A 26,828-nucleotide genomic window follows, 5' to 3' on the forward strand; every position below is an offset into this window, starting at 1 on the left:
GTATAGCTAAATAACTAATAGGAAAAAAATTAATTCATAAAGCGAATAATTAACATTGTAGTTAATTATAGGAATATTGTAATATTATACTTATCAGGTTACTTAGGTTTTAATGCAGATTTGATCTTGTAAAATATTTGTTGTTTTTGTTGCTTTTTAAACGTTTTTGTCCTCATAACATACAAACAGCACTAGCTGGGATTTATGGAACATGCAAGCTGCATCTGAAGGTTATAGAGCGGGATGAACTTGTCAGGTGGTGTCTATAGAAATTGGTTCTGGTCACTTTGCAAAGAGCTTTGGTATTCCATGGAACAATATTGTAGTTTAATTAGGGCAATCTGCATGTGGCCTCCAAAAATAGATACTAACGAACGATTATGGTATGAAATTGCTGGGGTTATAGTTTGGCTACAATTGCCCAATTTAGGCTGGTAATGAACGATTGTTTGGAACAAAACAGCTATTGCAACAGCGTGGTCAATTGAAATTGAGGGTATTCTAATGCTTCAATTACAAAATGGTTTTGGGAGATAATATAAGCGTTGTGCGTAATAGTAGCTTGTGAGAAAGGCTTATTCTCGCAGCACATGTCTCCCCCCGACGTAATCCGATGAATATTCTGTTGTCATGGCCACGTGATGATGGATGTCGGGGCAATTTTTTCCACTCACTATGTTAGCACTGGTAAATTTCGTTGTTCCAAATCAATGCTATTTTTCCAAAATTTATAGATTAATTAAACTTCTATTTCAAGTGCCTTTGTTGCACTTTAAAATTTATGTTTAGATTTTTATAATTAATTCTTCTAATCAGATTGTTGAAATTTTTTGTACTTTTTTTTAGATTATTTTTAGTCTTAAGAAGTTTCTCGAATTACGCTTTGATCTTTACCACACGAGAATCGGAAACAAAAAGGGGAAGTGATAAATTTTGTAGGAAGCATTAGGGCTCTGTACTAAAATGGATTGAGTGTTGTGAACTTGAATGCTACTAAAATTGAGAGATTTGGCATTAAAAGATTTTTCTGCAGAACTTTTGGCAAAATTTCTGCGAAAAACTTCTTGACCAATTTCAAACGATATTGGTCGGGCTCTTAGGTTATATTGGGTTTGGTTTCTTTTGTAGGCTTCTGATATGTGCTTCTTAACATTATTGCGAATTAGGGTTAAATTATCATCTCTGGACAAAATAGCAGATGGTTCATCCAATAACTCCAATTTGCGTAAAAGTTGGTAAGAGGATCCATGGGTAACCATGTTAAATCCGAAAAGTGCGTGGTATGGGGAATATTTAGTTGCTTGGTGCACCGAATTTCTTAAAGCACAGCTGATCAAGCTTAAGTTTTCATCCCATAAGCGGTGATCTTTTTTTAAAAATGATCGAATGCCGGCAATTATAGAGCGGTTTACGCGCTCAGACGCATTTGACTGAGGCGAATATATTGCTGTATATATGTGGGTTATTCCATGGCAAGTCAAAAAAGCGTTAAATTCATTTGACTTGAATTAGGAGCCATTATCACTTATCAAAGTTTCAGGCACCCCATAAATGTGAAAAATTTGTTTCAAGAGATGGTCTTGAATGACCGAAGTTGTACATTTTTTAAGCGGAAATAGCCAATGAAACTTTGACATGTGATCTAGCACAATTAAGATGCCAATATTGCCATTTTTACTCCGTGGATACGGACCCAATATATCAATATATATTCTCTGAAATGGGCGTTCAGATATTGATTCGTTACACATCTCAGGCCTCAGTATCTGATTTGGTGCCTTGGTGCATTTACATACGTCACAAGATCTAACATAATCTCTTACTTCTTTGACCATGTTTGGCCAAAAGAAATTCCTTCGTATAAGTTCAAGTGTTTTGAACATTCCTCCATGACAAGCGAGATTAGAATCGTGGAATCTGGAAATAATATCTTTACGAAGCTTTTGTGGGATCCACAGTTTCCACGCTCTTGCCTCTTGATCACTATCCCCGGTGTAGTGGTCTGTTCTAATGTAGACATAGTGATCAACAATCTTCATGTCTGGGAATTTGGCTTCATTGTACAAAATTTTGTCCTTGAGTGATTTATACTCAGGGTCGAAAAAGTGAGGGGAGTTCAGATCGACCTCGGGTTCTGGAAGTTCTATGGCCGAAATATCATTACAGTGCATTCTCGACAGTGCATCAGGGACCATATTGTATTTTCCCTTTCTGTGGCTAAAGGTGAATTTGAAACCCTGCAACCTAAACACCCATCTTGCAAGGCGGCCGGTCAAATCCTGCTGTTTCATCAGCCATACCAAGCTCGAATGGTCTGTGATAATTTCGAATTCTTGCAATTCTACGTAACATCGAAATTTCTTTATCGCCTCTATTGCCGCCAAACACTCCCTTTCGGTAACACTGTTATTCCGCTGCGCGGAATTCAGCTTTTTAAACATATAGGCTATAGGCCTCTCGTTACCGTCTTCATCTAACTGAACTAAAACAGCCCCGATTCCAAAATCGCTAGCATCACAATGGATGTAGAACTTTTTGGAGAAATCGGGGTTGATCAGAACTGGAGCGGTTGTTAGGAGGTGTTTGATGGTGTTAAAAGCATCACTGGCTTCCTGTGTCCAAACAAATTTCTTTTTTGTGGACAGAAGTTCAGTAATTGGGAATACTTTTGACGAAAAGTTGTCGATGAAACGACGATACCAGCCCGACAAGCCGAGAAAACCTCGGACTTGCTTAAGATTTTTCCGAACTGGCCAAGAAAGGATCGATTCTATTTTGTCGGGGTCTGTTTTAAGACCATCATGTCCAATTAAATATCCCAAATACAGTACTTCTGTCACACAGAATTTGCTTTTGGAGACGTTTAACGTCAAATTGGCCTTTCTGAATTCGTCAGAAATTCGAATTAGCACAGCCAAATGGGTGGGGAAATCCTCCGAGACGATGATTAAATCATCTAAGTACCCAAAAACACATTTCTTTAGATAGGCTGGAATGAGTTCATCAATGAGGCAACACATTGTTTGGGGGGCGTTACACAGTCCGAACGACATTACCACGAACTGGTATAGTGGCCTGCCCGGAACTGTGAACGCCGTATGCCTTTACCTCATCTGCCAAAATGCATCTTTTAAGTCAAGCTTAGATATGATATTGGCTTTCTGAAGACGAGCAAAAATTCCCTCTATGCTCGGGAGAGGGTACGCGTCTTTTTTGGTGACAGCGTTTAATTTACGAGCGTCCAAACACAAACGAACCTTGTTTGGTTTCAAAACCAATCGCATGGGTGAACTCCATGACGAAACGGACGGCTCGATGACACCAAGTGTCAATATACGATCGATTTCTTTGTACATGAGATCTTCCATAGCGTGAGAAACGGGGTAGTATCTTTGTTTGACGGGCTTTGCATTACCAACGTCAATTTCGTGTTTTATTAAACTGGTTCTACCAAGACCTTGTTTCTCAAAGTCTGGGAATAAAGCTTTAACTGCTTCTAACTGTTGAAGTTGGACTGTTGTTAGGGGGTATTGGTCAGTAGCAAAATCGGACGATTCTTCATTCGGACAGACATCGGACTCAATAGCGGACAATTTAGATGTGACTGGATCAAACGGACATTGTATAACAATAGATTCGAATATTTCAGGGGCCAATTTGAAAGTCGTCCAAAAGTCCAAACCCAATATTAAGCGTTGACTTATAGATGGAACGACAAGAATACGAAGTTTTTTGGTTTGATTTTTAAACATAATGTCGACATCGAGATAACCAAGGACTTTTTGACGTTTACCGTCTGCGGTTTTAACGTACGACCTACAATCACGAAAATCATTATAAACAGAAAAATCTTTCATTGCCAAATCAGAGCCTAAACAGCTCACGTTTGCACCCGTATCTAACAAACCTCGCTCTACAAAATCTAAGAAATACACTTTCGCATATAATCTTTGGTCCTGTGGATCATTGACTATACTTGAAATGACGAAATTTGAACACATTTTCCTTTGCTTGTAATACCGACGTAGGCGAGTTGTAGATCTTTTGGGTCTTTTGGGAATTTGTGTCGAACTAAATGAGATTTCAAAAATAACGTTTCTCTTTTGTAAATATTTAGCCAATCGTTGGTGATAGGGTCGAATGGGTAAAAGAGCAGGTTTGGTGTAAAAATGTGCATTGCTAGCATAATTTCTTTGTAAAATAGTTATGGATTTATCATCAATTTGTTTTGGCAATATGTTTGTTTTAATATCAGTTATTGTTTCAGTAGTGTTAGTATCACTACTGTAACCAATTATGGGTTTTTTGGATTGGGTTGAGGTGTAGAAATTTTGTGAGGATGTAGCTTCATATTAGCACATTTTTCACAATTGGGTTTATAGGTGTTTTTCGCACCGCACCCATAACAAAATATGGATCTCTCTTTGAGGCAATCCACCCACAGATGTCCTGGTGCATCACAATTTCAGCATTTACATACTACTGGGACTGTTTTAATTGCATCAACAGAAACCTGATTATTCAAATTGGAATCATTGTCTAATGGACAATCTAATTCTGCAACACTTTTTCTTGGAAATGAAGTGTTCATGGTTTCGTTAACTATCTGTCTTCGGCAACCATCGTCGCTAAACAAATTTTCTCTCATTTGAATAAGTTTTCTCAAATGGGCCATTGAAAATATCGGTACGTACAATAATTCGTGCCTGATTTCAGGACGCAAATTTCTCTTAATTATTTCAATCAATTCTTGTTCATCAATAGGTGTAGACAAACGAACAGAATCATAAAATGATTCGAAACTTTCGAACTGTCGGCGTCTGTTTTGAAGTCTTTATGGTAGCGTAAAGCTGCACAAAAGTCTTCCCAGACAATAGTTTGGACCTGCTTTCTGTAGCGCCAAAACCATTCCCTGGCCTCGCCGGTTAGGAGAATGTGTAAGTTTTTCATATAGCAGAGTAATCATTATCAAAATTGTCATTAGTTAGAGACTTCAGTCGGTATATGAACTCTTCCACATTTAAACCTTTAACTGAGCCATCAAATTGTAAATTCCAATTTCTTATAATGGATGTGATTTTGTCAGCTCCAATATAAGAATTACTGCTGCTGTAGGATGCTTGGTTTGTACTATTAGTAGGAACCTCATGATTATTTTTATGATGTTGATCTTGATCAACATTATGCTGTTGATTATTTGGATTTGTCGTGTTATTGACATTTAGGTTCTGAAGCATATTAGCAATGCTTGACTCTATCATTCGACTAATTCTATTGTAATCTACACCTTTATTTTTATTTGTCTTGCTGTGTGATGTATTTGAATTTGAGTGGACAAGAGTCATATTGCCTTCTATTTGATCTATGCCATTATCTAACGAGTCTCCCAACTGATTGTAATCTGGAAGCAAATTTCTAGTGGTGCTTCTAGTATTGTACTGTTTGGTAATGGCACCACGACCTCTACCACGAGTAGCAGTTTTGTTGGCCTTTGGATTTTGTTGAGATGTATTTATCAATTCATTTCCCTCATTAAGGGAAGTTTGAGAGTTTTCGTTACGTGTGTTTAAGTTTCGTAATTCCGACAGCTGAAACTGCCTCTTACACATTGGACATTCAGAATAAGACGAAATGCAAATTCTGTGAAAATAATGAGCGCAATGCGAAATTATTACACAGTCTTGGTCATCTAGTAAATCTTCTTTACTTAGAAAACATAATAAAGAAGGCTCACTGGCTGCAGAAGCAGATGGTGTAGGAGATCTTAACACAGACATTCTTGGTTAAACGTTCAAACGCCAAATTTTTAGGTTTTTTAAATGGTGCAATTTGTTCGAAATCGAATAATATTTATGCAAATTGTGAATAATTAAATTCATAAAAAGTTTGTGTTTTTGTATTCAGTGGTGGCTACTAGGGAAAAGAGGAGAATATTTGAATATCATCGTAAAAGGAAAAAAATACTGGGCTATGGATGTGTTTTCCCAAAAATTATTGTATTTATGATTAGGCAAACCAAAATTGAATTCTACTTCTTGTTTCACTGAATTCTCTTGAAGTTTAATGGACATTAACTGCAGACAGCTAGATAATGTAAATCCAGCTAAACGCCAAGTGCCGATACCTAAGCTCTTAATCAGATACTCTAATTTTTGTACAACACTTTGAAATGAATTGGGTAGAAAATCTTTAAGAGGAAGTTATCTCAAGAAAGGCATTAAAGATTACTTATCGGTCAATATATTCGTTTTCTTACTCCACAAATAATTGAAGTCCAGAAAAGATCTAAAATGTATTCAAAAGCAAAACTCCAACTACAAAATTTCCAACTCCTACTCATTCCTTGAAATCTACAGGTGTTATGGATCTAAAATAGGCCGTAAATCTACAAAGATTTGCACAAGTTCAGCCCCACGTTGGGCGCCAATTCTGTAATGTACGACCGCCTCGATATTGGCGTAGCAACCGGAATAGTTATCATGGCCCAGATGGCATGGACAAATAATTTTTGGTTGCTATGGGTAAGCTGGAATTACCATTTGAATTTGCTGAAAAGGGACTGTGGGAGCCTTTATTAGCTAACTTCAGCCGGCGTGGGGGGTTCGTGCCCCCTTTCTAACAAACAACTAGACTACAGAACATTATTATAGACTCCCCTTTTTTATCATAAGGTAATGGTTCTTGTATCCCACGATCTATCATACTATTGTGAAGTGATGAATATTCAATTCATTCTACTATAAATCTCTGATGTTTTAAGATTTTAGCCTCTCAACCCTCCCAAACCGTGTACCTGCTTGGGCTAACTTTTAGCACGCACCCATATCTTCCATTCCCTAGCTTTGCCTTACCACATTATGAAAACACTGAATGATTTTCTTAGAAATCCATATTTAATACTCCATAAAAATTCAAGACATATTCAATATACAAAAATCGGTAGTTTATATCTAAATCGATATAATGGTTAATTATAATATTAGGATTGCATAATTATAAGTAAATATAAATTAAACCGAATATATGTACAAAAAATATACTTTGGCCAATATGTATTTTATTATGCCACCCTAATATACGGAAGAATATACATTGTACTGAAGAAATGTAAAAGATAACATTACATTTTGTTTTGATCACAACTTTTATCTTTATAAGTCTGAGCGGAATAGGCAAATTTGAATGAAGAATTAAGGAAGCAAATTTTCTTCTTGGTTGTGTTCACCAAATGGTAATGTGTATCAATTGGATATACCTAAATGGGCAAATAGAATGAAGAAATAAAGCAAGCAAATTTAGGTTTTTTGTTTTGATTACCAATTCTGATCCGTATCAATTACTAATGAGACAAAAAACAAAAACGATCGCAAAGGAGAATACTAGTTGTGTAGGTGGTCTGCAGGTAGACAAAAAAATATGTTACATTGGTACTCACCAATGACGTTGACGCTAAAGTTCTCGAGGCCTCGCAGAAGTTCGACGTTTTTTTATACCCTCCACCATAGGATGGGGGTATATTAAGTTTGTCACTACGTTTGTAACTACTCGAAATAATCATTGTAGACCCCACAAAGTATATATTCTTGATCAGCGTGCAATTCTACATCGATATAGCCATTTCCGTCCGTCTGTCCGTCTGTGGAAATCACTCTAGCGTCCTAACGGATTGACGTAGGTTGATACAATTTTGGGAAAATATATTATATGTACATAGGACTTTTGGTATTGAAAGCGGGCTATGTAGGTCCACGCTTTCGTATAGCCCCCATACAAAATGACGCGTGACGCGTCGTCGTTTTAAGGAATTTTTAAGATATTTGTCCCATTTTACCACCGAATTGGTTGTAATTTGGTATTTTGTGTCTTCAGAGGCCAGAAAAAAATCCTACCAAAGTTGGGTTATATAGGTCCACGTTTTGGTATAGCCCCCACATAAGGCCCCTTATAAAGTACGCGTCATTTTAATATATTTTGAATGTATTAGACCCATTTGACCAAAGAATTGGTTGTAACTTCGTATTTTGTGTTTCCAGAGGCTAAGAAACATTTCTACCATAAAATGTTTACATAAGTCCACGTGTTGATATGGTCCCCTTAATATGATATCTCCCGAATTTCGATATTTTGAAGGTTTTAGCCTCATTATCACATTATCTAATGCTTCAATTACAAAATGGTTTTGGAAGATAATATAAGCGTTGTGCGTAATAGTAGCTTGTGAGAAAGGCTTATTCTCGCAGCACATGTCTCCCCCCGACGTAATCCGATGAATATTCTGTCGTCATGGCCACGTGATGATGGATGTCGGGGCAATTTTTTCCACTCACTATGTTAGCACTGGTAAAGTTCGTTGTTCCAAATCAATGCAATTTTTCCAAAATTTATAGATTAATTAAACTTCTATTTCAAGTGCCTTGGTTGCACTTTAAAATTTATGTTTAGATTTTTTTATAATTAATTCTTCTAATCAGATTGTTGAAATTTTTTGTATTTTTTTTTAGATTCTTTTTAGTCTTAATAGATATGGACAGTGGGTAAATACCCAATGGGTAAATACCCGGTAAATTGGGTAAATACCGGGTAAATACCCATTTACTATATTGAATCGCTAATACAACATCTTAGACCCTATTTCTGGGTTTAGGCTATGAAATCGATTCAAAATGGATAGTTTTACAATACTTTAAACAAGTGGGTAAATACTTGGGTAAATACCCGAGTATTTACCCAAGTATTGGGTAAAAACTCATTAACTGCCGAACCACTTGACGTAGGCTGACAAAATTTGGCTCATATCTTACTTATATCAAGAGAATATCTAGCATTGAAAATGGGGTCTCTGGGTCCATGTTTTGATATAGCCCCCATATATCCGTACCTCCCGATTTAAGGTATTTTTTACCTATTAGCCTCATTGTACAATCATATTGGCTGAAATTTGGCATAGTGAGTTCTAAATATGTAGAAAATACCCTTGCAAAAACTTGTCAACATAGGTCCACGTTTTCTAATAGCCCCCGTATAAGGGTACCCCGATTTCGAGTATTTACCCAAATTTTGGATAAAAACTCTTTAACTGCCGAACTACTTGACGTAGGCTGACAAAACTTGGCATAAATCTTTCTTATGTCAAAAAAACTTCTGGTACTGAACATGGGGTCTCTGGGTCCATGTTTTGATATACGACCAAATTGGCTATAATTTGGCACAGTAAGTCCTTAATGAGTATAAAATATCCTTGCCAACATTTGTCAACGTAGGTCCACGCTTTCTTATAGCCCCCATATATGGGTACCCCGATTTCGAGCATTTACCCAAATATTGGGTAAAAACTCCTTATCTGCCGAACCACTTGACGCTGGCTGACAAAATTTTGCTCAAAACTTTCTTATACCAATAGTATTAAACGTATTGAAAATGGAGTCCCTGGGTCCATGTTTTGGTATAGCCCCCATATAGCCGTACCTCCCGATTTAAGGTATTTTTCATCTATTAGCCAAATTTTACAACCAACTTGGCTGTAATTTGGCACAGTGAGTCCTCAAGGAGTATAATATATCCTTGCACAATTTTGTCAACGTAGGTCCACGCTTTCATGCAGCCGCCATATAAGGGTATTGAAAATGGAGTCCCTGGGTCCACTTTTTGATATAGCCTCCCGATTTCAGAAACCCATATTGGGGCTACAAGAAAACGTGGACCTACGTCGACAATTTTTTGCAAGGATATTTTATACATATTGGGAACTCACTGTACCAAATTACAGTCAGTATGATTGTAAAATGTGGCTAATAGTTAAAAATACCTTAAATAGGGAGGTACGGCTATATGGGGCTCTATCAAAACATGGACCCAGGGACTCCATTTTCAATACCTTTATTACTATTGATATAAAAAAGTTTTGAGCCAAATTTTGTCAGCCAACGTCAAGTGGTTCGACAGTTAATGAGTTTTTACCCACTTTTGGGTAAATACTCGAAATCGGGGTACCCTTATATGGGGGCTATTAGAAAACGTGGACCTATATTGACAAATTTTTGCAAGGATATTTTCTACACATTGAGAACTCACTGTGCCAAGCTACAGCCAATATTATTGTAAAATGTGGATAATAGATGAAAAATACCTTAAATCGGGAGGTACGGCTATATGGGGGCTATATTAAAACATGGACCTAGAGACCCCATTTCCAATACTAGATATTGTCTTGATATAAGTAAGATTTGAGCCAAATTTCGTCAGCCTACGTCAAGTGGTTCGGCAGTTAAAGAGTTTTTACCCAAAATTTGGGTAAATACTCGAAATCGGGGTACCCTTATATGGGGGCTATTAGAAAACGTGGACCTATATTGACAAATGTTTGCAAGGATATTTTCTCTCACTCACTGTGCCAAATTACAGCCAATTTGGTTGTAAAATGTGGCTAATAGATGAAAAATACCTTAAATCGGGGGGTACGTCTATATTGGGGCTATATCAAAACATGGACCCAGAGACCCCATGTTCAGTACCAGAAGTTCTGTTGACATAAGAAAGATGTAAGCCAAATTTTGTCAGCCTACGTCAAGTGGTTCGGCAGTTAATGAGTTTTTACCCAACACTTCGGTAAATACTCGGGTATTTACCCACTAGTTTAAAGTATTGTAAAACTATCCATTTTGAAACGAATTTACAACCTAAACCCAGTAATAGGATGTAAAATGTTGTATTTGCCATTCAATATAGTAAATACCCAAAAAATTCCCACAAACGGGTATTTACCCACCGTGTGGGTATTTACCGTGTAAATACCCGGTAAATACCATCTTTAAGTCTTAAGAAGTTTCTCGAATTACGATTTGATCTTCATTCACTATTCACTATATTTTCCATTGAAATTGGGCAACTTAAACGAGGGGAACCGAGAACTAGAAGAACATTCATTAAACTATTGTCCACTGACACTGAATCACGACTTTTCTTCAACAATTTCTTTATTTTGGCTTTTGCAATTATAAATGTTTCTTCTAATTCAATTCTTGCACAGTCATTAGCATTAATTGCTTCGATTTTACTTTGTACATCGCATAATTGTTTGAAGTACGTTTCTAAAATTTCCAAACGACATTCTAAAATAGTCGAATCCATTTTAGAACCATCTTTTTCTACTTTTTTCTGTATGCTAGCAATGTTTTTCTTTATCGAGCTACGTTGCAATTTAAGAGAAGCTAGTTCCGAAATACTAGCGCTCTCTTCCACTATGTCAATATTGTCTTTAGGCATTTTGAGAAACTCTATGAGAGAATCACAATCGAACAACAAAAGAGAACTTGGCTTCTATTTTCAAATAAAGACGCCAAAAATGTTTTTGCAAACCACAACATTTCACTCAACATGGAGATATTTTTGTCAAAGTATTTTATTTTCTAATACTAATTAGAAAATTCTTGATTGTATAAGTGTAATTTCAACACTTTTCACGAACGACTATTGTTTGTATGTGTTTACCGCGATTGCGTAACACCAACTTCTTCGAGCAACAAAAAATCCACTTTCTGCTAAAGGATAATAAAAATCCTTTTCAAAAACAATAAATTTAGAACCACGCACGTTGTGAAACACAATTTTTTGATAATCTGCCTTGACAGGGTTATTGAGTACAAAATTCTACCTCACTAGCCAAAATAGCAACGTCGTATGTTGTTTACTTTTCGTGTAGCAAAGTGTTAAAGTTGAACATATTTTTAAAATTTAAGAAACAGGTGAAAAGTATTAAATTTTGCTGCTTTGAAGTCGCCATAACGTAGTTTTTGCTACAGAAACTTGGCGTTTTCAAAATGGATATTTCAAGCAGAGGTAATTCTTAATATTTTAGGAAAAAAATTTACTGAAAAAGTCTTGTAGAAATGTGTTTAAAAAATTCCTCAAAATATGTCCAGATTTCGCATAATTTTGAAATGTATTGGAGTATAACAAAAAAGAGTGTCGAGAAGGTCGTGAGAAATTTTTTTGTATTTTTCTCTTGATTGTTGTCTTTAATATTGCGCAAACAAAACTTGCGTCTTGTTTGCACATTTTGAGTTATGTCAAAAATGGTGGAAATAGCCTTGGGTCAAATTTTTGCATTTTGGGGTTTTTGTCTTCATTTTCCCTTTTATTGTTGTACAGTATGTCGTGTTTTGGTTTAATGTATGTGTTCACCCTACATAAGACAATGTGTTCAGGTCCACCATTATGTTATAGTTACTATATATAATGATTTATATGAAATGATGGCGATGCACAAGGGCTGAAATCGCAAGAAAATGGAGATTAGTTAAAGCAAATTAAATTCGGGTTTTGGTATAACTGTCGTTACATGGTAATATGGTACAAAATTCTAAGTCTTTAACCAAAATGTCAAGATCATATATTGTTTACTTCTACAGTTACACTGTGATAAAGCTAAAGAATTTTTAATAATTTGAAGAGCACCATAAAAAATTAATTTTTCGGTGTATAAAGAGTAATATTTTTTACGCATCAAAAGTGGCAATTTTAGAATGGAACCGTAAGCTTCAGGTAGATATCTGAATCTTAGAAACATATATTTATGGCAAAAAAAGTTTAGGAACATATTAAAAATTAATTTAAAATGTATCCATTTTTCCCTATTTTTGAAAAGTATTTAGAGTTTAAAAAAGTAGCGGAATATTTTATATGGAGCTTATTCCAAAACGAGAATATATAGAGATGATGTTTGATAGAAAAATTTTCAATCCCTTCAAAATGCTCAATTCACAATTTGAGCCAGTTTAGTTGCAATATATCCATAAAATATTCGAAACCCTCCAAATATGACTGTACCTTTATATGGGGGCTATACAAAAATATTGACTATAAATCCTAATTTACAGATAAATGTACTAAAAAATGTGGTCAAGACTCTCGAAACACATAAAATCTAACACTAAAATATTGACCTAACTTAATATTTTTTTTGCCAAATATTAGCTTAACCAATAATTTATCATATTAGAAGATTTTAGATTCATGAAATAAGAAATGGAGGCAAAACCGTAAAAACACTTAAAAACTCCATTTATGAGTGCTTCGAATATACCTCACCAATACCTCAATTTGCACCAAAACTGTGTTGCATTATACTTATTGAAGTGTAAACATTCGAAAAATATTAACATTAGATCACTCAAATGCTTCCCTGAATTAATACCCGTTTTTTGGAATCTTGCCCCAATGAGCGACGGTAGAAATTAAAATTAATCAAAAACCACGATTGGCTATTAAAGCGGAGAATGTTAGACCTAATGTGCAGAACAACAACAACGCACTGAGGCACAATAATTATTTATTCCACTTTAATTTGTTCGATAAATTATTAGAATAATTTATCTACTTTAATTCTATGACTACCTTACTGTCACGGTCGCCAAAATGTTCGCACAGAAAGTTATTTTTGCAAAATTCACAAGATTTTTTATTTCGATCAGTTGGTATTCTAGTTATTTGTCAACTAACCAACGATAATAACAATCCCTTCTTGTAGGGCCACACAACAAAGAAACAAAATGAGATTTGAAACACATAAGAACGACGAGCACAATACGTTGATCAATAATTCAACGATCAAAACATTAAAATACGAATATTCACAAAAAACAAAATAAAGGGCTACAGTTGCTGATCTGTATGTACGAATTTGCATACAAACAGAACTGACCAAACGAAACAACAGTGTTGTTATTGCCCTTCAAACATAAAACGAACGACGAAACTAATAACAGACAAATGCCTAACATGTAGGCAATGTTGTTGTTGTTTCTCGTCACAACGAACACGACACAAAAGGAAGTAATGACAAGAAATACACACAATAGGGTGGGACGAACGAACAAAACATTAAGGTGGGCCGAATTAATCGTAAAAATTAAAAAAAGTTCACAAATTTCGAATTAAATTAAAATAAATAATAAAATAAAAGACCCAATACATAAAACAACAAAAATCTACAAAAACATAAAAGCGATCTCCTCCAACAATGTTTGTTTTTAGTTTTTTGAGCACAAAACCATTAAAAATATTGGTAATGTTAATCAAACAATAATATTTTGTAAAAAATTATACAATTCACTTTTTCTTTGAAATTGTGAGAAGCGACTGTGAAAAAGCAGTTGCCACAAAATGCTCATTTCAGCAACTGAATTTGTCGACATCAGTTGATAGTTGCCTTCTGTAATGCAGTTTTATCAATTGTCAACGCAACAGGACGATAGTTGCTTTAAATAATCTAATCTGGGTATTAATTTATATTAATTCAAAAATATATTATTTTCATATCATTGAACGAAAATGAGCCAACGAACGAAATGAACGAACCGGATCCTTTTGGTGAAAGGAATAAAAAAGATCGATCCGCTCAATGAACGAGATTGCACAACACACTAAGCTTGCAGCAATCAGCGATCACAACGAAATGTTGTTTTTGCTTTACGCATTAGTAAACACATGTTATTGTTGTTGACTTTATATTGTTGGATTGAAAAATATACATGTTACGTGTTTTTTAGATAAAGTCCATATAATAGAACTTTGAGGTGTTATAAATAATCATTGCTATTCAAAGACGAGGAACGATACTACCTTTGTACAAATGTTGTTACGAGTAGGATGTGATATCATTACCAAAATCTAAATGAAATTAAACACACTTGTTATAAAAACAATTTGAAATAGTGTTTGAATATGAATTTATTAAGTGCAATTTTTTGTTTTAATGTTTTGAATGTACAATATTTTATGATTCTGGCGTTTTTACATTTACATACATTTTTTTCATAAAATTAAAACGGACGTACAATTTGTCTTAACTTTATCTAAAAAATTATATATCAGTTACCTTAATAATAGACTTTATATAATATAATTGTACAAATCTAATTATAATTAACTATCAACTTAATAATTACTTACCAACGCTATCATTATCTTGTTTTAAAATTGGTTCAAAGGCGTCGCTTTTTAAAACAGGTGACTGTGAAGTTTTAATCTGTATTTTTGGAATTGGATTTGATGAAGATAGGTGACTATTTCTATCTGGGGAGACATAAGCATCACTTTTTGGCAATGTTGGTGTTGCAGTTTTACGAACCACTTCGCCTGAGCAGCTCAGTAACTGTCATTTAGCCAACTCTATTGAAAGAAATTTCTTAAGACGTTCAAAGTATTGAGGGTGAAGCTCCACATCGTTATGTCCAGCACCCTAGTTATTGAAATATAAGGTTATGTTAGTTATTTCAGCATCTGTCGACTACATATTTTGATAAAACTTTTCAAATTAATTTAATCTACAATGGTATTTGTACTTTATTTTTTATGTGTCTATAGATAATAAAAACAAGTAATAACAGTTGTTTTACACTCATGCTGCGAAATCCACTGGATTTCACGAAATCCTGAAATACACCCCGTTGTTTGCACTTATTTTTTGTTGATTTCAAACATATCACAATAATCAACATGCATTTTCACAACAAGTTGTTGTAAATTAAATTTGGCTTTAAAAAAAATATATATGTTGTCGTATATTTACTAATTTATTTCGAAAATGTTCGTAAAAGTTTGCATTTGTTGTAGTAATAATACTAAAAAAATTAACAAATAGAAAATTATTTTTATGTTGTTGTGTTCAAGAACCTGCAAGATATTACTACTAGCAGCTTTTTCCCGTTTATTGCTAAAAATGCGTTCCCGTACTCCGAAATCCAGGAAGACGTGCACTTCTCTTTAAACAAAAACTGCTCTGAATAACATGCTCTTCTCCTATTTTCTGTTATAAAAATTTGGCCAAGTGGAAACTAACAGCATGTTTGCTGGCATCTAAATGGCTGGTACGTCGATTATGATCTTTTGCAATTTTTGTCATTTTCCCGTTCCCGTATTTTTTTACAAATTTGTATGCGAAAGTAATTTTTAACAATTCGCTCTATTTTCTAACAACACCTTTAAAAATATAAGGGAACACAATGAAAAATAAACGATGTAACAATGTAATTTAGTTTGTTTTAGCTTGTTTACAAAGTTTGATGTGAACATTTTTTGTTGCAGCAATTCACCATATACCTTGTTTATTGTGATACGTGAAAAGTGTTGCAACTTTTGGTACTATGTTCGGCATAAACAGGGTTGCATATCATGAGTACTGTAATTTCGATATTAGGGGTGTCTTTTTACTTACTACATGTTGCCGAAACATTTTTTCAGCAACTTTTCCTTTACACAATTGTCAAAATCTGCAACATTAGTAATAATTATTACTAATTATCACGTAAAAAGACACAGCTATTGATTTCGCTGAAATCAATGAGATGCTTTCATTTTTGTATGCAAAATCATGGTAAATTTTGCTTGATTTCGCAAGAAATCACGAAACGATGCCAAATGTAAACCAAGCTAAAGTGGATAATATATATAGGCAATATTTCTGAAAATTTAACATAGTTGATGCCATGATTTACCATTTTATAACCCGCGATTGTGATTATATATTATACAAATTAACTACTTTTGGATAAAATGAAATGTTTTTGAACGTGACAAAAATGTTTGGTATTGTTTTATTTCTTCCTCCTCATTAAATTATACTACATTTTATAAAAATTTTTAAGATTTCCTCATTTAAGGGGTTATGGCCACTCGCAAATTAAAAAAAAATCAAACATTTTGATTGGCTAATTTCAAAGTACAGGTAGAATAGAATATGTTGCATGTTCGAGTCGATCGGATAAAAATTAGCGGATATATGAGCGTTGGAAGGGCAAAAAATACTGTGTTTAATATGTAACATAGAAAAGCGGTGCCCAATGTAACTCGAAAACGGATAATGCGATCGTCGTATGTTTTTGTGGGATTATACATATAAAAAATTGTCAATTTTATAGCGAAAATACAACTGTTTGGAGGTTGTTTCTGGAGCTAATTCTTGTCAAATGCTGCGTGTTCGTAAGATTGTTAGTTCTATTGTGCGTTATGTATTTGGTTTGCGGCGTGGTGACCATGTTTCGCAGTTTGTTGTTAAATTTCTGGACTTGTCCTTTGACAAGTATGTTGAATATCGCCTTCTTTTATGTCACTATAGGATAATGAAGGACGTCAACTCTCCCCTCTTTAATAAGTTTGTGTTTAGTCGATACATTAGGAATCCTCAATTATCATTTCCTATATTTTCGACGTGGATAGGAGAGCATTCTTTTGTTGTTAGGGTTGCAGGATTTTGGAATATCAGTTACCTCTTGACCTACGTAATTTTGCTTTCTCCACCTTTGTTTTTAAGAGAAGGTGTTTTGAGCATCTCTCTAATAGATTAATGTTTGTTTACTAGTCACTAGTTGCAGGGTATACATATATATTTGTGATTTTTATGGCTGGGGAGCCATATTTATATCGTTTGTTTTTTTTTTTTTGACTTTTTTATGCGTTTGATTCCTGTAGACCTTCTATGTTCACTCTAGTGATTGAGTGAAACATAGCATTTATTCGTGTAGGGGCCTCCCTTGCTACTCCCCCCTCCACTTTTCTTAACAATTGTTAAGTGAAGTGCAGTGGTTAGTGGCTATAATTGGGGAGTCTATATTTGTATTTCCATGAATTCCTTTGATAGTCATTAATCATAGTACGCATAGTATTTATGTATGTATATATATACATATATATATACTCCACGTCAGTAGAATAGAACACCTCAATTTTTGTTAATGTTAGCGTATTTATCCCAAAGCGAATGAATCTACGATTTTAATCTTGTAGGGATTTAAAGCCTATGATGTTCCGTATCAATCACAGAAAAAATTATTTTTCTAGCTTTTCGCGAAATGATTTTCTGATCATTTTTCCGATAGTACTATGAAAAATAGGCATTTATTTTCGGTCATCAGGATAGAACAGTCATTTTATTTTCGCGAATTGTGGAGATATTAACGCCGAATTTTCTTTCAGTCGATAAAGCGGGGCTTTCTAATAATTTTTCACCAATAAAACCATATAAATAATTCCGCGGACGACGAAATAACAGCGTAAACGGGTTTAAATTGACAGATAATTGAAACATCTCGGAATATCAATAAGAGTCGCGCAGTTATGTCATATTTCTTCACAATAAGATAGAATATGACACAGACAACTTCGACGGATACATTCGAGCGCTGCGGATGCTCATAACATGGAACATTTTCAAAATGAGTATGAACAACGTCAAAATTTCTTATAAAAACCTTGATTTTTTCTTCAAAAAAATGATTTTTCCGCGAAGAAGTCTGCCGTTTAAAGGTTTGGACATGTGCTCCACATTTAGGGGAAGATAATCTGATATGAAAACATTAGGACATTTTTCAAATTGAACACGCCCTTTGGACTTTGCATTTTATATGTGTTCTTATTTCGGCATCCGCGACTGTTTTCAATAGTGTTATGTTCCAATAATAATGGACCTGGTTATGCTCTCCATACCGGATTTTACGAATTAGTCGTTTTTTAACTGAACTCGCATATGTAAAAGCCCCGTTTTCGCGGGAAAACACAGTCATGGAAATTGAGGTTTTAGGTTGCGTAAGTTGCTTTTAAAAAGTACTAAAATTTCGCCCAGTGTATTAAAATAACGGTTGTTTTCATATCAGATTATCTTCCTCTAAATGTGGAACATATTTCCAAACCTTTAAACGGCAGACTGTTCGCGGAAAAATCATTTAATTGAACAAAACATCAAGGTTTTTACAAGAAACTTTGACGTTTTTCATACTTATTTTGAAAATGTTCCATGCTATCAGCATCTGCAGCACTCGAATGTATCCGTCGAGGTTGTCTGTGTCATATTCTATCTTATTGTGATGAAATATGACATAGCTGCGCGACTCTTATTGATATTCCGAGATGTTTCTATTATCTGTCAATTTAAACCCGTTTACGCTGTTATTTCGGCGTCCGCGGAATTATTTATATGGTTTTATTGGTGAAAAATGATTAGAAAGCCCCGCTTTATCGACTGAAAGAAAATTCGGCGTTAATATCTCCACAATTCACGAAAATAAAATGACTGTTCTATCCTGATGACCGAAAATAAATGCCTATTTTTCATAGTACTATCGGAAAAATGATCAGAAAATCATTTCGCGAAAAGCTAATAACATAATTTTTTTTGTGTTTGATACGGAACATCTTAGGCTTTAAATCACTACAAGATTAAAAACGTAGATTCATTCGCTTCGGGATAAATAAGCTAACATTAACAGAAATTTAGGTGTTCTATTCTACTGACGTGGAGTGTATATATATATATATATATATCTATATATATAAAAGAGCTTAGTGATGAGTGAGTGAGTGAGTGAGTGACTGACTGACATATCATCGCCCAGACGAAACCGCTGAAGCTAGAAAGCTGAAATTTTGACTGTGGGTTGCTGTCGGTGTGTAGGGGTGAGATAAGGCTGGGTTTTTGGAAATTCGACCTAGAAGGGTACGAAAAGTACTAAAAGGTACTAAATATGGTACCCTTTGTATTAGGCAAACGGGAAGAGCTAGAATTCTGAAATTTGGAATGAGGGTAACTGATGGAGAGTTAGAAATATGTACCAAAGGGTTTTTGGAAATTCAACCTCTAAGTGTACGAAAAGTACTAAAATTTAGTACCAGTTGTTTATTTTGAACGGATATAGCTAGAATCATGGAATTTGGTATGGAAATCAAGGTTGGGAACTGGTGCTTCTAAAAGGAAATGGTTTGGAAAATTACTAATCATGTGTACGAAAAGTACTAAATGGTACTAAATTTAGTACAATTTAGATTTGGGTGAACGTAAAGAGCTGGAAACCTGAAATTTGGAATTAAGATTACTGTTGTAGTGTAGGATTGAGATATGATGGTAGTTTTGGAAATTCGTGCTTATGTGTACGAAAAGTACTAAATAGTACTAAATTTGGTACAATAGGGATTTGGGTGAACGGATAGAGCTGGAATCCTGATATTTAGAATTGAGATTACTGTTGGAGTGTAGGATTGAAGAACTTTTGGAAATTCGTACTTATGTGTATGAAAAGTACTAAATGGTACTAAATTTGATACAATGGGGATTTGGGTGAACGGATAATAGCTGGAATCTCGAAATTTGGAATTGAGATTACTGGTGGGGTGTAGGATTGAGGTAGTTTTGAAAATTCGTACTTATGGGTACGAAAAGTACTAAATGGTACTAAATTTAGTACAATTTGGATTTAAGTGAACGGATAGAGCTGGAAACCTGAAATTTGGAATTAAGATTACTGTTGAAGTGTAGGATTGAGATATGAGGGTGGTTTTGGAAATTAGTACTTATGTGTACGGAAAGTACTAAATGGAACTAAATTTTGTACAATGGGGATTTGGGTGAACGGATAGAGCTGGAATCTCGAAATTTGGAACTGAGATTACTGGTGGAGTTTAGTATTGTGGAAGTTTTGGAAATTCGTACATAGGGTACGAAAAATACTAAATAGTACTAAATTTGGTACAGTTTCGATTTGGGTGAACGGATAGAGCTTGATTCCTCAAATTTGGACTGAGGATCACTGATGAAGAGTAAGAAAGATGCTCCAAAGGGTTTTTGGAAACTTGAGTGTACGCAAAGTACTAAATGGTACTAAATTTAGTACAATTTGGATTTGGGTGAACGGATAGAGCTGGATTCCTGAAATTTGGAATTGATATTACTGTTGGAGTGTAGGATCGGGGAAGTTTTGGAAATTCTTACTTATGTCTATGAAAAGTACTAAACGGTACTAAATTTAGTACAATGGGGTTTGGGTGAACGGATATAGTTGGAGTCTCGAAATTTGGAATTGAGATTACTGGTGGGGTGTAGAATTGAGGTAGTTTTGAAAATTCGTACTTATGGGTACGAAAAGTACTAAATGGTACTAAATTTAGTACAATTTGGATTTGGGTAAACGTATGTATATACATATGTAGCTGGAAACCTGAAATTTGGAATTAATATTACTGTGAAGTGTAGGACTGAGATATGAGGGTGGTTTTGGAAATTCGTACTTATGTGTTCCAAAAGTACTAAATTTGGTACAATAGGGATTTGAGTGAACGGACAGAGCGGGAATCCTGAAATTTGAAACTGAGATTACTGTTGGAGCATAGGATTGGGGAAATTTTGGAAATTCGTATTTATGTGTACGAAAAGTACTAAATGGTACTAAATTTATTACAATTTGGATTTGGGTGAACGGATAGAACTGGAATCCTGAATTTTAAGTATTTTAATTTAAAGTATGAATTTTAGTAAACGGATAGAGTTGGAATTAGGAATTATGATTACTGTTGGAGTGTAGGAATAAGGTAGTTTTGGAAATTCGTACTTATGGATATGAAAAGTACCAAATGCTACTAAATGCGGTAGAATTTGGATTTGGGCGACGGATAGTGTTTGAGTCCTGAAAGTCTGTTGGAGTGTAGGACTGAGGTAGTTATGGGTACGAAAAGTACTAAGTGGTACTACCTTTGGTACAATTTGGATTTGGGGAACGGTTAGAGCTGGAATCCTGGGATTTGGTCAGACTGCTGTTGGTTTAGTTTTTAGTTTTTGAAATTCGTACTTATTTCGATTTGAGTGCACGGATAGCGCTGGAATCCTGTTATTTGGAATTATGGTTACTGTTGAAGTGAAGGATTAAGGTAGTTTTGGAAAATCGAATTGTACAGAATTTGGTACAATTTGTTTTTGTATAAAGGGGTTTTTGGAAATTCGTCGTAGAAAAGTACGAAAAGTACTAAAGTGTACTAAATATGGAATCCATTGTATTAGGCAAACGCCAAGAGCTCGAATTCTGAAATTTTGAACGAGTGGTCATTAATGGAGAATTAGGAAGATGTACCAAAGGGTACTTAGAAACTCGACCTATAAGTGTGCGAAAAGAACTAAAAGTTTCTAAATTTGGTACCGATTGCATATTTTTAATCGATAAAGCTGGAATCTTCAAATTTGGTATGGGAATCAACGTTGGGAAGTGGCGTTGAAATAAGAAAATGGTTTTGGAAGTTCGTATTTATGATTACGAGCAGTACTAAATTTGGATTTGGGTGAACGGATAGAGGTGGAATCCTAAAGTTTTGAATTAAGATTACTGTAGGGGTGTAGGATTGAGATAGTTTTGGAAATTTGTACCTTTGGGTACGAAAAGTACTAAATGGTACTAAATTTGGTACAATTTGGATTTGGATGAACGGATAGAGCTGGAATTCTGAAATTTGGAACTAAGATTAATGTAGGGGTGTAGTATTGAGGTAGTTTTAGAAATTCGTACTTATGGGTACAGAAAGCACTAAATTTGGTACAATTTGAATTTCAGTAAACGGATAGTGTTGGAATTCGGAATTAAGATTACTGTTGGAGTGTAGTATTGAGAAAATTTTGAAAAGTCGTACGTATAGGTAAGGGAAGTACTAAATGGTACTAAATATGGTACAATATGGATTTGGGTGAACGGGTAGAACTGGAATCCTGAAATTTGGAATTAATAGTACTGCATAAGTGTAGGATTCAGGCAGTTTGGGAAAGAAATGGTACTAAATTTGATACAATTTGGATTCGAGTGAATTAATAAAGCTGGAATCCTGAAATTTGGAATTACGATTACAGTCGAAGAGTACGATTCAAGTTGTTTTGAAAAAGCAAACTTATGGTTACGAAAAGTACTAAATGGTACTAAATTTAGTACAATTTGTATGTAGGTGAACGGATAGCGGTGGAATCCTGCAATTTGAAAGTATGATTATTGTAGCCCTGTTGAGTTGGGGAAGTTTTGAAAAGTCGTACGAAAATTCTAAATTGTTCTAAATTTAGTACAATTTTAATTTAGTTTAACGGATAGAGTTTGAATCCTGAAATTTGGAAGTAAGATTACTGCTAAAGTGAAGCATTGAGGTAGTTTTGGAAAATCTTACTTATGGGTACGAAGGGTTTGGTACAATTTGGACGAACGGATACAGCTGGAATCTTGAGATTTGGAATTACTGTAATTATTATGGAATTTACTGTAATTATTTTGTATTAATGTCCGTGTATGGCTGAGATATGTCGTCGAGATACGTACCATAAGTAAACGAAAATTACTTAATGGTACTCAATTTGTTTTTGGATGTAGGGACAGTGCTGGAATCTTTATTTTTTGGAGTTAGGGTGTGTATTGGTGTGCAACGTTGATCTCGCTGTTAATGTGTAAGGGTGAGATACGGCTGATCTTTTTGAAAATCGAACTTAAAGGGTACGTACAGTACTAAGATAAAAATAAATATTGATTAAAATTGGTACTAGTGCAACCAAATTTTCAGTGTTTGCCATTTCCATTTTATATATTGTTTATTTGTTTTTTTATATCCTTTCCGCATACGAAGTAGCGGGCATTTTGCTAGTATAAATATATAAAAGAGCTTAGTGATGACTGAGTGAGTGAGTGAGTGAGTGACATGTATATCATCGTCCAAACGAAACCGCTGAAGCTAGAAAGTTGAAATTTCGAATGTGGGTTGCTGTTGGTGTGTAGGCGTGAGATAAGGCTGGGTTTTTGGAAATTCGAACTAGAAGGGTACGAAAAGTACTAAAAGGTACTAAATATGGTACCCTTTGTTTTAGGGAAACGGGAAGAGCTAGAATTCTGAAATTTGGAATGAGGGTCACTGATGGAGAGTTAGAAAGATGTACCAAAGGCTTTTTGAAAATTGGACCTATAAGTGTACTAAAAGTTACTAAATTTAGTACCAATTGTATATTTTTAACGGATATAGATATAATCTTGGAATTTGGAATAAAAATCAAGGTTGGGAAGTGGTGTTTATAAAAGGAAATGGTTTTGGATGTTCGTACTCATGTGTACGAAAAGTTCTAAATGGTACTAAATTTAGTACAATTTGGATTTGGGTGAACGGATAGAGCTGGAAACCAGAAATTTTGAATTAAGATAAGTGTAAGATTGAGATATGGGGGTAGTTTTGTAAATTCGTACTTATGCCTTCAAAAAGTACTAAATGGTACCAAAATTTGGTACAATTTGGAGTTGGACGAACTTATAGAGCTGGAAACTTGAAGTTTGGAATTAGGATAACTGTTGAAGTGTAGGATTGAGATATGAAGGTAGCTTTTGAAATTCGTACTTAGGTGTACTAAAAGTACTGCAGTGTACTAAATTTGGTACAATTTGGATTTGAATAAATGGATAGAGGCGGAATACTGAAATTTGGAATAATGATTACTGTTGGAGTATAGGGTTGAGGTAGTTTTGGAAATTTGTACTAATTGTGTACGAAAAGTACTAAATGATACCAATTTGGTTTTGGGTTAACGGATAGAGCTGGAATCCTGAAATGTAGATTATGATTACTGATGGAGTGTAGGATTGAGATAGTTTTTTGAATTTCGTACTTATGTGTACAAAAAGTACTAAACGGTACTAAAATTGCTCCAAGTTGGATTTGGGTGAACGGATTGAGCTGCAAACTTGAAATTTGGAATTAGAATTACTGTTGAAATGTATGATTGAGTTATGGCGACAGCTTTGGAAATATGTACTGAATTTCGTACTATTTCGTACTATTTGGACGGATAGAGATTGAATTCTGAAATTTGGAAATAAGATTACTGTTGAAGTAGTTTTGGAAATTCGTACTTTTTGCGTATGAAAAGTACTAAATGGTACTAAATTTGGTACAATTAGGTTTTGGTTGAACGGATAGAGCTGGGATCCTGAAATTTAGAATTAATATTACTGTTAAAGTTTAGGATTGAGCGATGGAGACAGCTTTGGAAAATCGGACATATGAATACGGAAAGTACTAAATTGGGTACAATTTGGAGTTGGGTGAACGGATAGAGCTGGAAACCAAAAGTTTGGAATTAGGATTACTGGTAAAGGATTGAGATATTGAGGTAGCTTTGGAAATTTGTACTTAGGTGTACTAAAAGTGCTACAGTGTACCAAATTTGGTACAATTTGGATTTGGATAAATGGATAGAGGCAGAATCCTGAAATTTGGAATAATGATTACTGGAGTATAGAATTTTGTTCAAGTTGGATTTGGGTGAACGGATGGTGCTGCAAACCTAAAATTTGGAATTAGGATTACTGTTGAAGTGTATGATTGAGTTATGGAGACAGCTTTGGAAGTATGTAGTTACCCAGCAAAATTTCAAGGAAGGGGTTCTTTGCGATGACGTGATTTCATGTCATCTTTTGCATTGGTTCAAAGGAAGTCGTGAAAGATCCAATCTTTTCATTAGGATTTGAACCAATGCAAAGGAAGTCGTGAAAGATCCGATCTTTTCATCAGCATTTGTACCCATTCCATCGATCCAATAGAGATGATGTTTGTGTTTTTATTTACACACCTGTTTATTTTCATTTTGGTATGTTCCAGTACTGCAAAAATCTACTAATTTTTACTATTTTTTCCGATAACATAAAAGAAGGAAAAATTGTTATCGCAGTAAAAATAAGTAGATTCTTGCAGGTTCTGGAACAGACCAAAGTTGTTAGAACTGTCGTCGCGATGTCTTACATTTCCTGCATATCAGACAACTAAAACTTCTAAACAATTGGTATTGTATGAAGCTCGAAATGTCTGCAATAAAAAAGAAATCCCAATCATCGAGCTAAAAATAGAATCGGACTGCACACATTGCTATTTTAAAAGTTCCTTGGTCTGTTCTAAATCTGATATAGAACGAAATCAATCAAATCTCGCTTCTTGGAATTTAAAAAAAGTCCGAAACGAAAAGGAACAAGAATCTGAAAATAAAGAAGAAACTACTTTTGGAAAGAAAGAATTAAAAATAAATTAATTAAGCATAAATGGTATTTTCCATAAAAAGTCTCTCCTCCCCGTTCGTTACATTTTGTTCTTAGAGATCCCTAAAGCAAGCCGGGTTGTAGATCCCTACATATTTTCTTCTCTAAACAAAAGAGTATAAATTTCCAAAATGTTGTTATAAAATAACAAAATTATAAAATAAAAGTAATTTACGAAATAAAAATACTTAAAGGAGTGCATTTGGAGTCCAAGTCGAAATCTGAACTGGTGATGGGAAGATAATAGAAAAAACCTTTTGTAAGATGAAAGAATATCAGTTGCGGAGAACGGAGGAAGTAATCTTTTGCGTTGCAGCGGTGGTGATTACATTGCAATTTTGGATATAAACATTTTGCTGATCAATTAATTGTAGTTATTTCGTGAATTTGTTTGAATTAATAAAGAGTTTTGTTTGTCCATATTTCAATAGAGCATTTCTATTTTCCAAACAAGACATGAAAATGTCATGCCAAGGGGTTGGTGAAAATGACATGTCAAAGAATGGGTGAAAATGACGTGCAATGCATTGGTTAAAATGACATGCCAAATCATTGGTGAAAATGACATGTCAATGCATTGGTTAAAATGACATGTTTAGGATCCAAAATAGAACGTCATCTTTTGGGGGCCACGCTCATATAAAATTCATGAGTGAAAATGACAAAAAGATGACATGCCAGATCACTTGCAACCATGATTCAACTCATGATTTTGCATCGAAGATTTTACTGGGTATGTGTACAAAAAGTATTGAATGAACTAAATTTGGATTTTGGTCAATGGATAGAGCCTGAATCGTGAAATTTAGAATTATGATTACTATTGCGTGAAGGATTGAGACAGATTTAAAAAATCGTACTTATATGTACAAAAAGTACTAAATTTGGTACAATTTGGATATGGGTGAACGCATCGAGCTAAAATCCTGAAATATAGGATTAAGATAACTGTTGGAGAGGAAAATTATTAAATGG

The 26,828-nt window shown here is 34.6% G+C and overlaps 1 protein-coding gene across 2 annotated transcripts in view; it reads right to left on the minus strand.

Moving 5' to 3' along the window:
- The window catches only part of LOC141386963 (alpha/beta hydrolase domain-containing protein 17B), a 388,243-nt gene that overhangs the window by 164,011 nt on the left and 197,404 nt on the right, over nucleotides 1-26,828 (minus strand). Inside the window, exon 5 of one of the 2 annotated variants that reach the window (XM_073955895.1) lies at nucleotides 14,710-15,238. The exons of the other annotated variant lie outside the window; for it this stretch is intronic. Within the exon in view, the coding sequence (XP_073811996.1) occupies nucleotides 15,155-15,238 (84 nt within the window). The 3' untranslated portion in view covers nucleotides 14,710-15,154. Of the gene's footprint in view, nucleotides 1-14,709; nucleotides 15,239-26,828 lie in introns of those variants that run through there. 2 annotated transcript variants of the gene reach the window in all.

This window comes from Musca autumnalis, unplaced genomic scaffold, assembly GCF_047663935.1.
Source record: "Musca autumnalis isolate F117 unplaced genomic scaffold, ASM4766393v1 scaffold_1, whole genome shotgun sequence".
Classification (NCBI taxonomy): Eukaryota; Metazoa; Arthropoda; class Insecta; order Diptera; family Muscidae; genus Musca; species Musca autumnalis.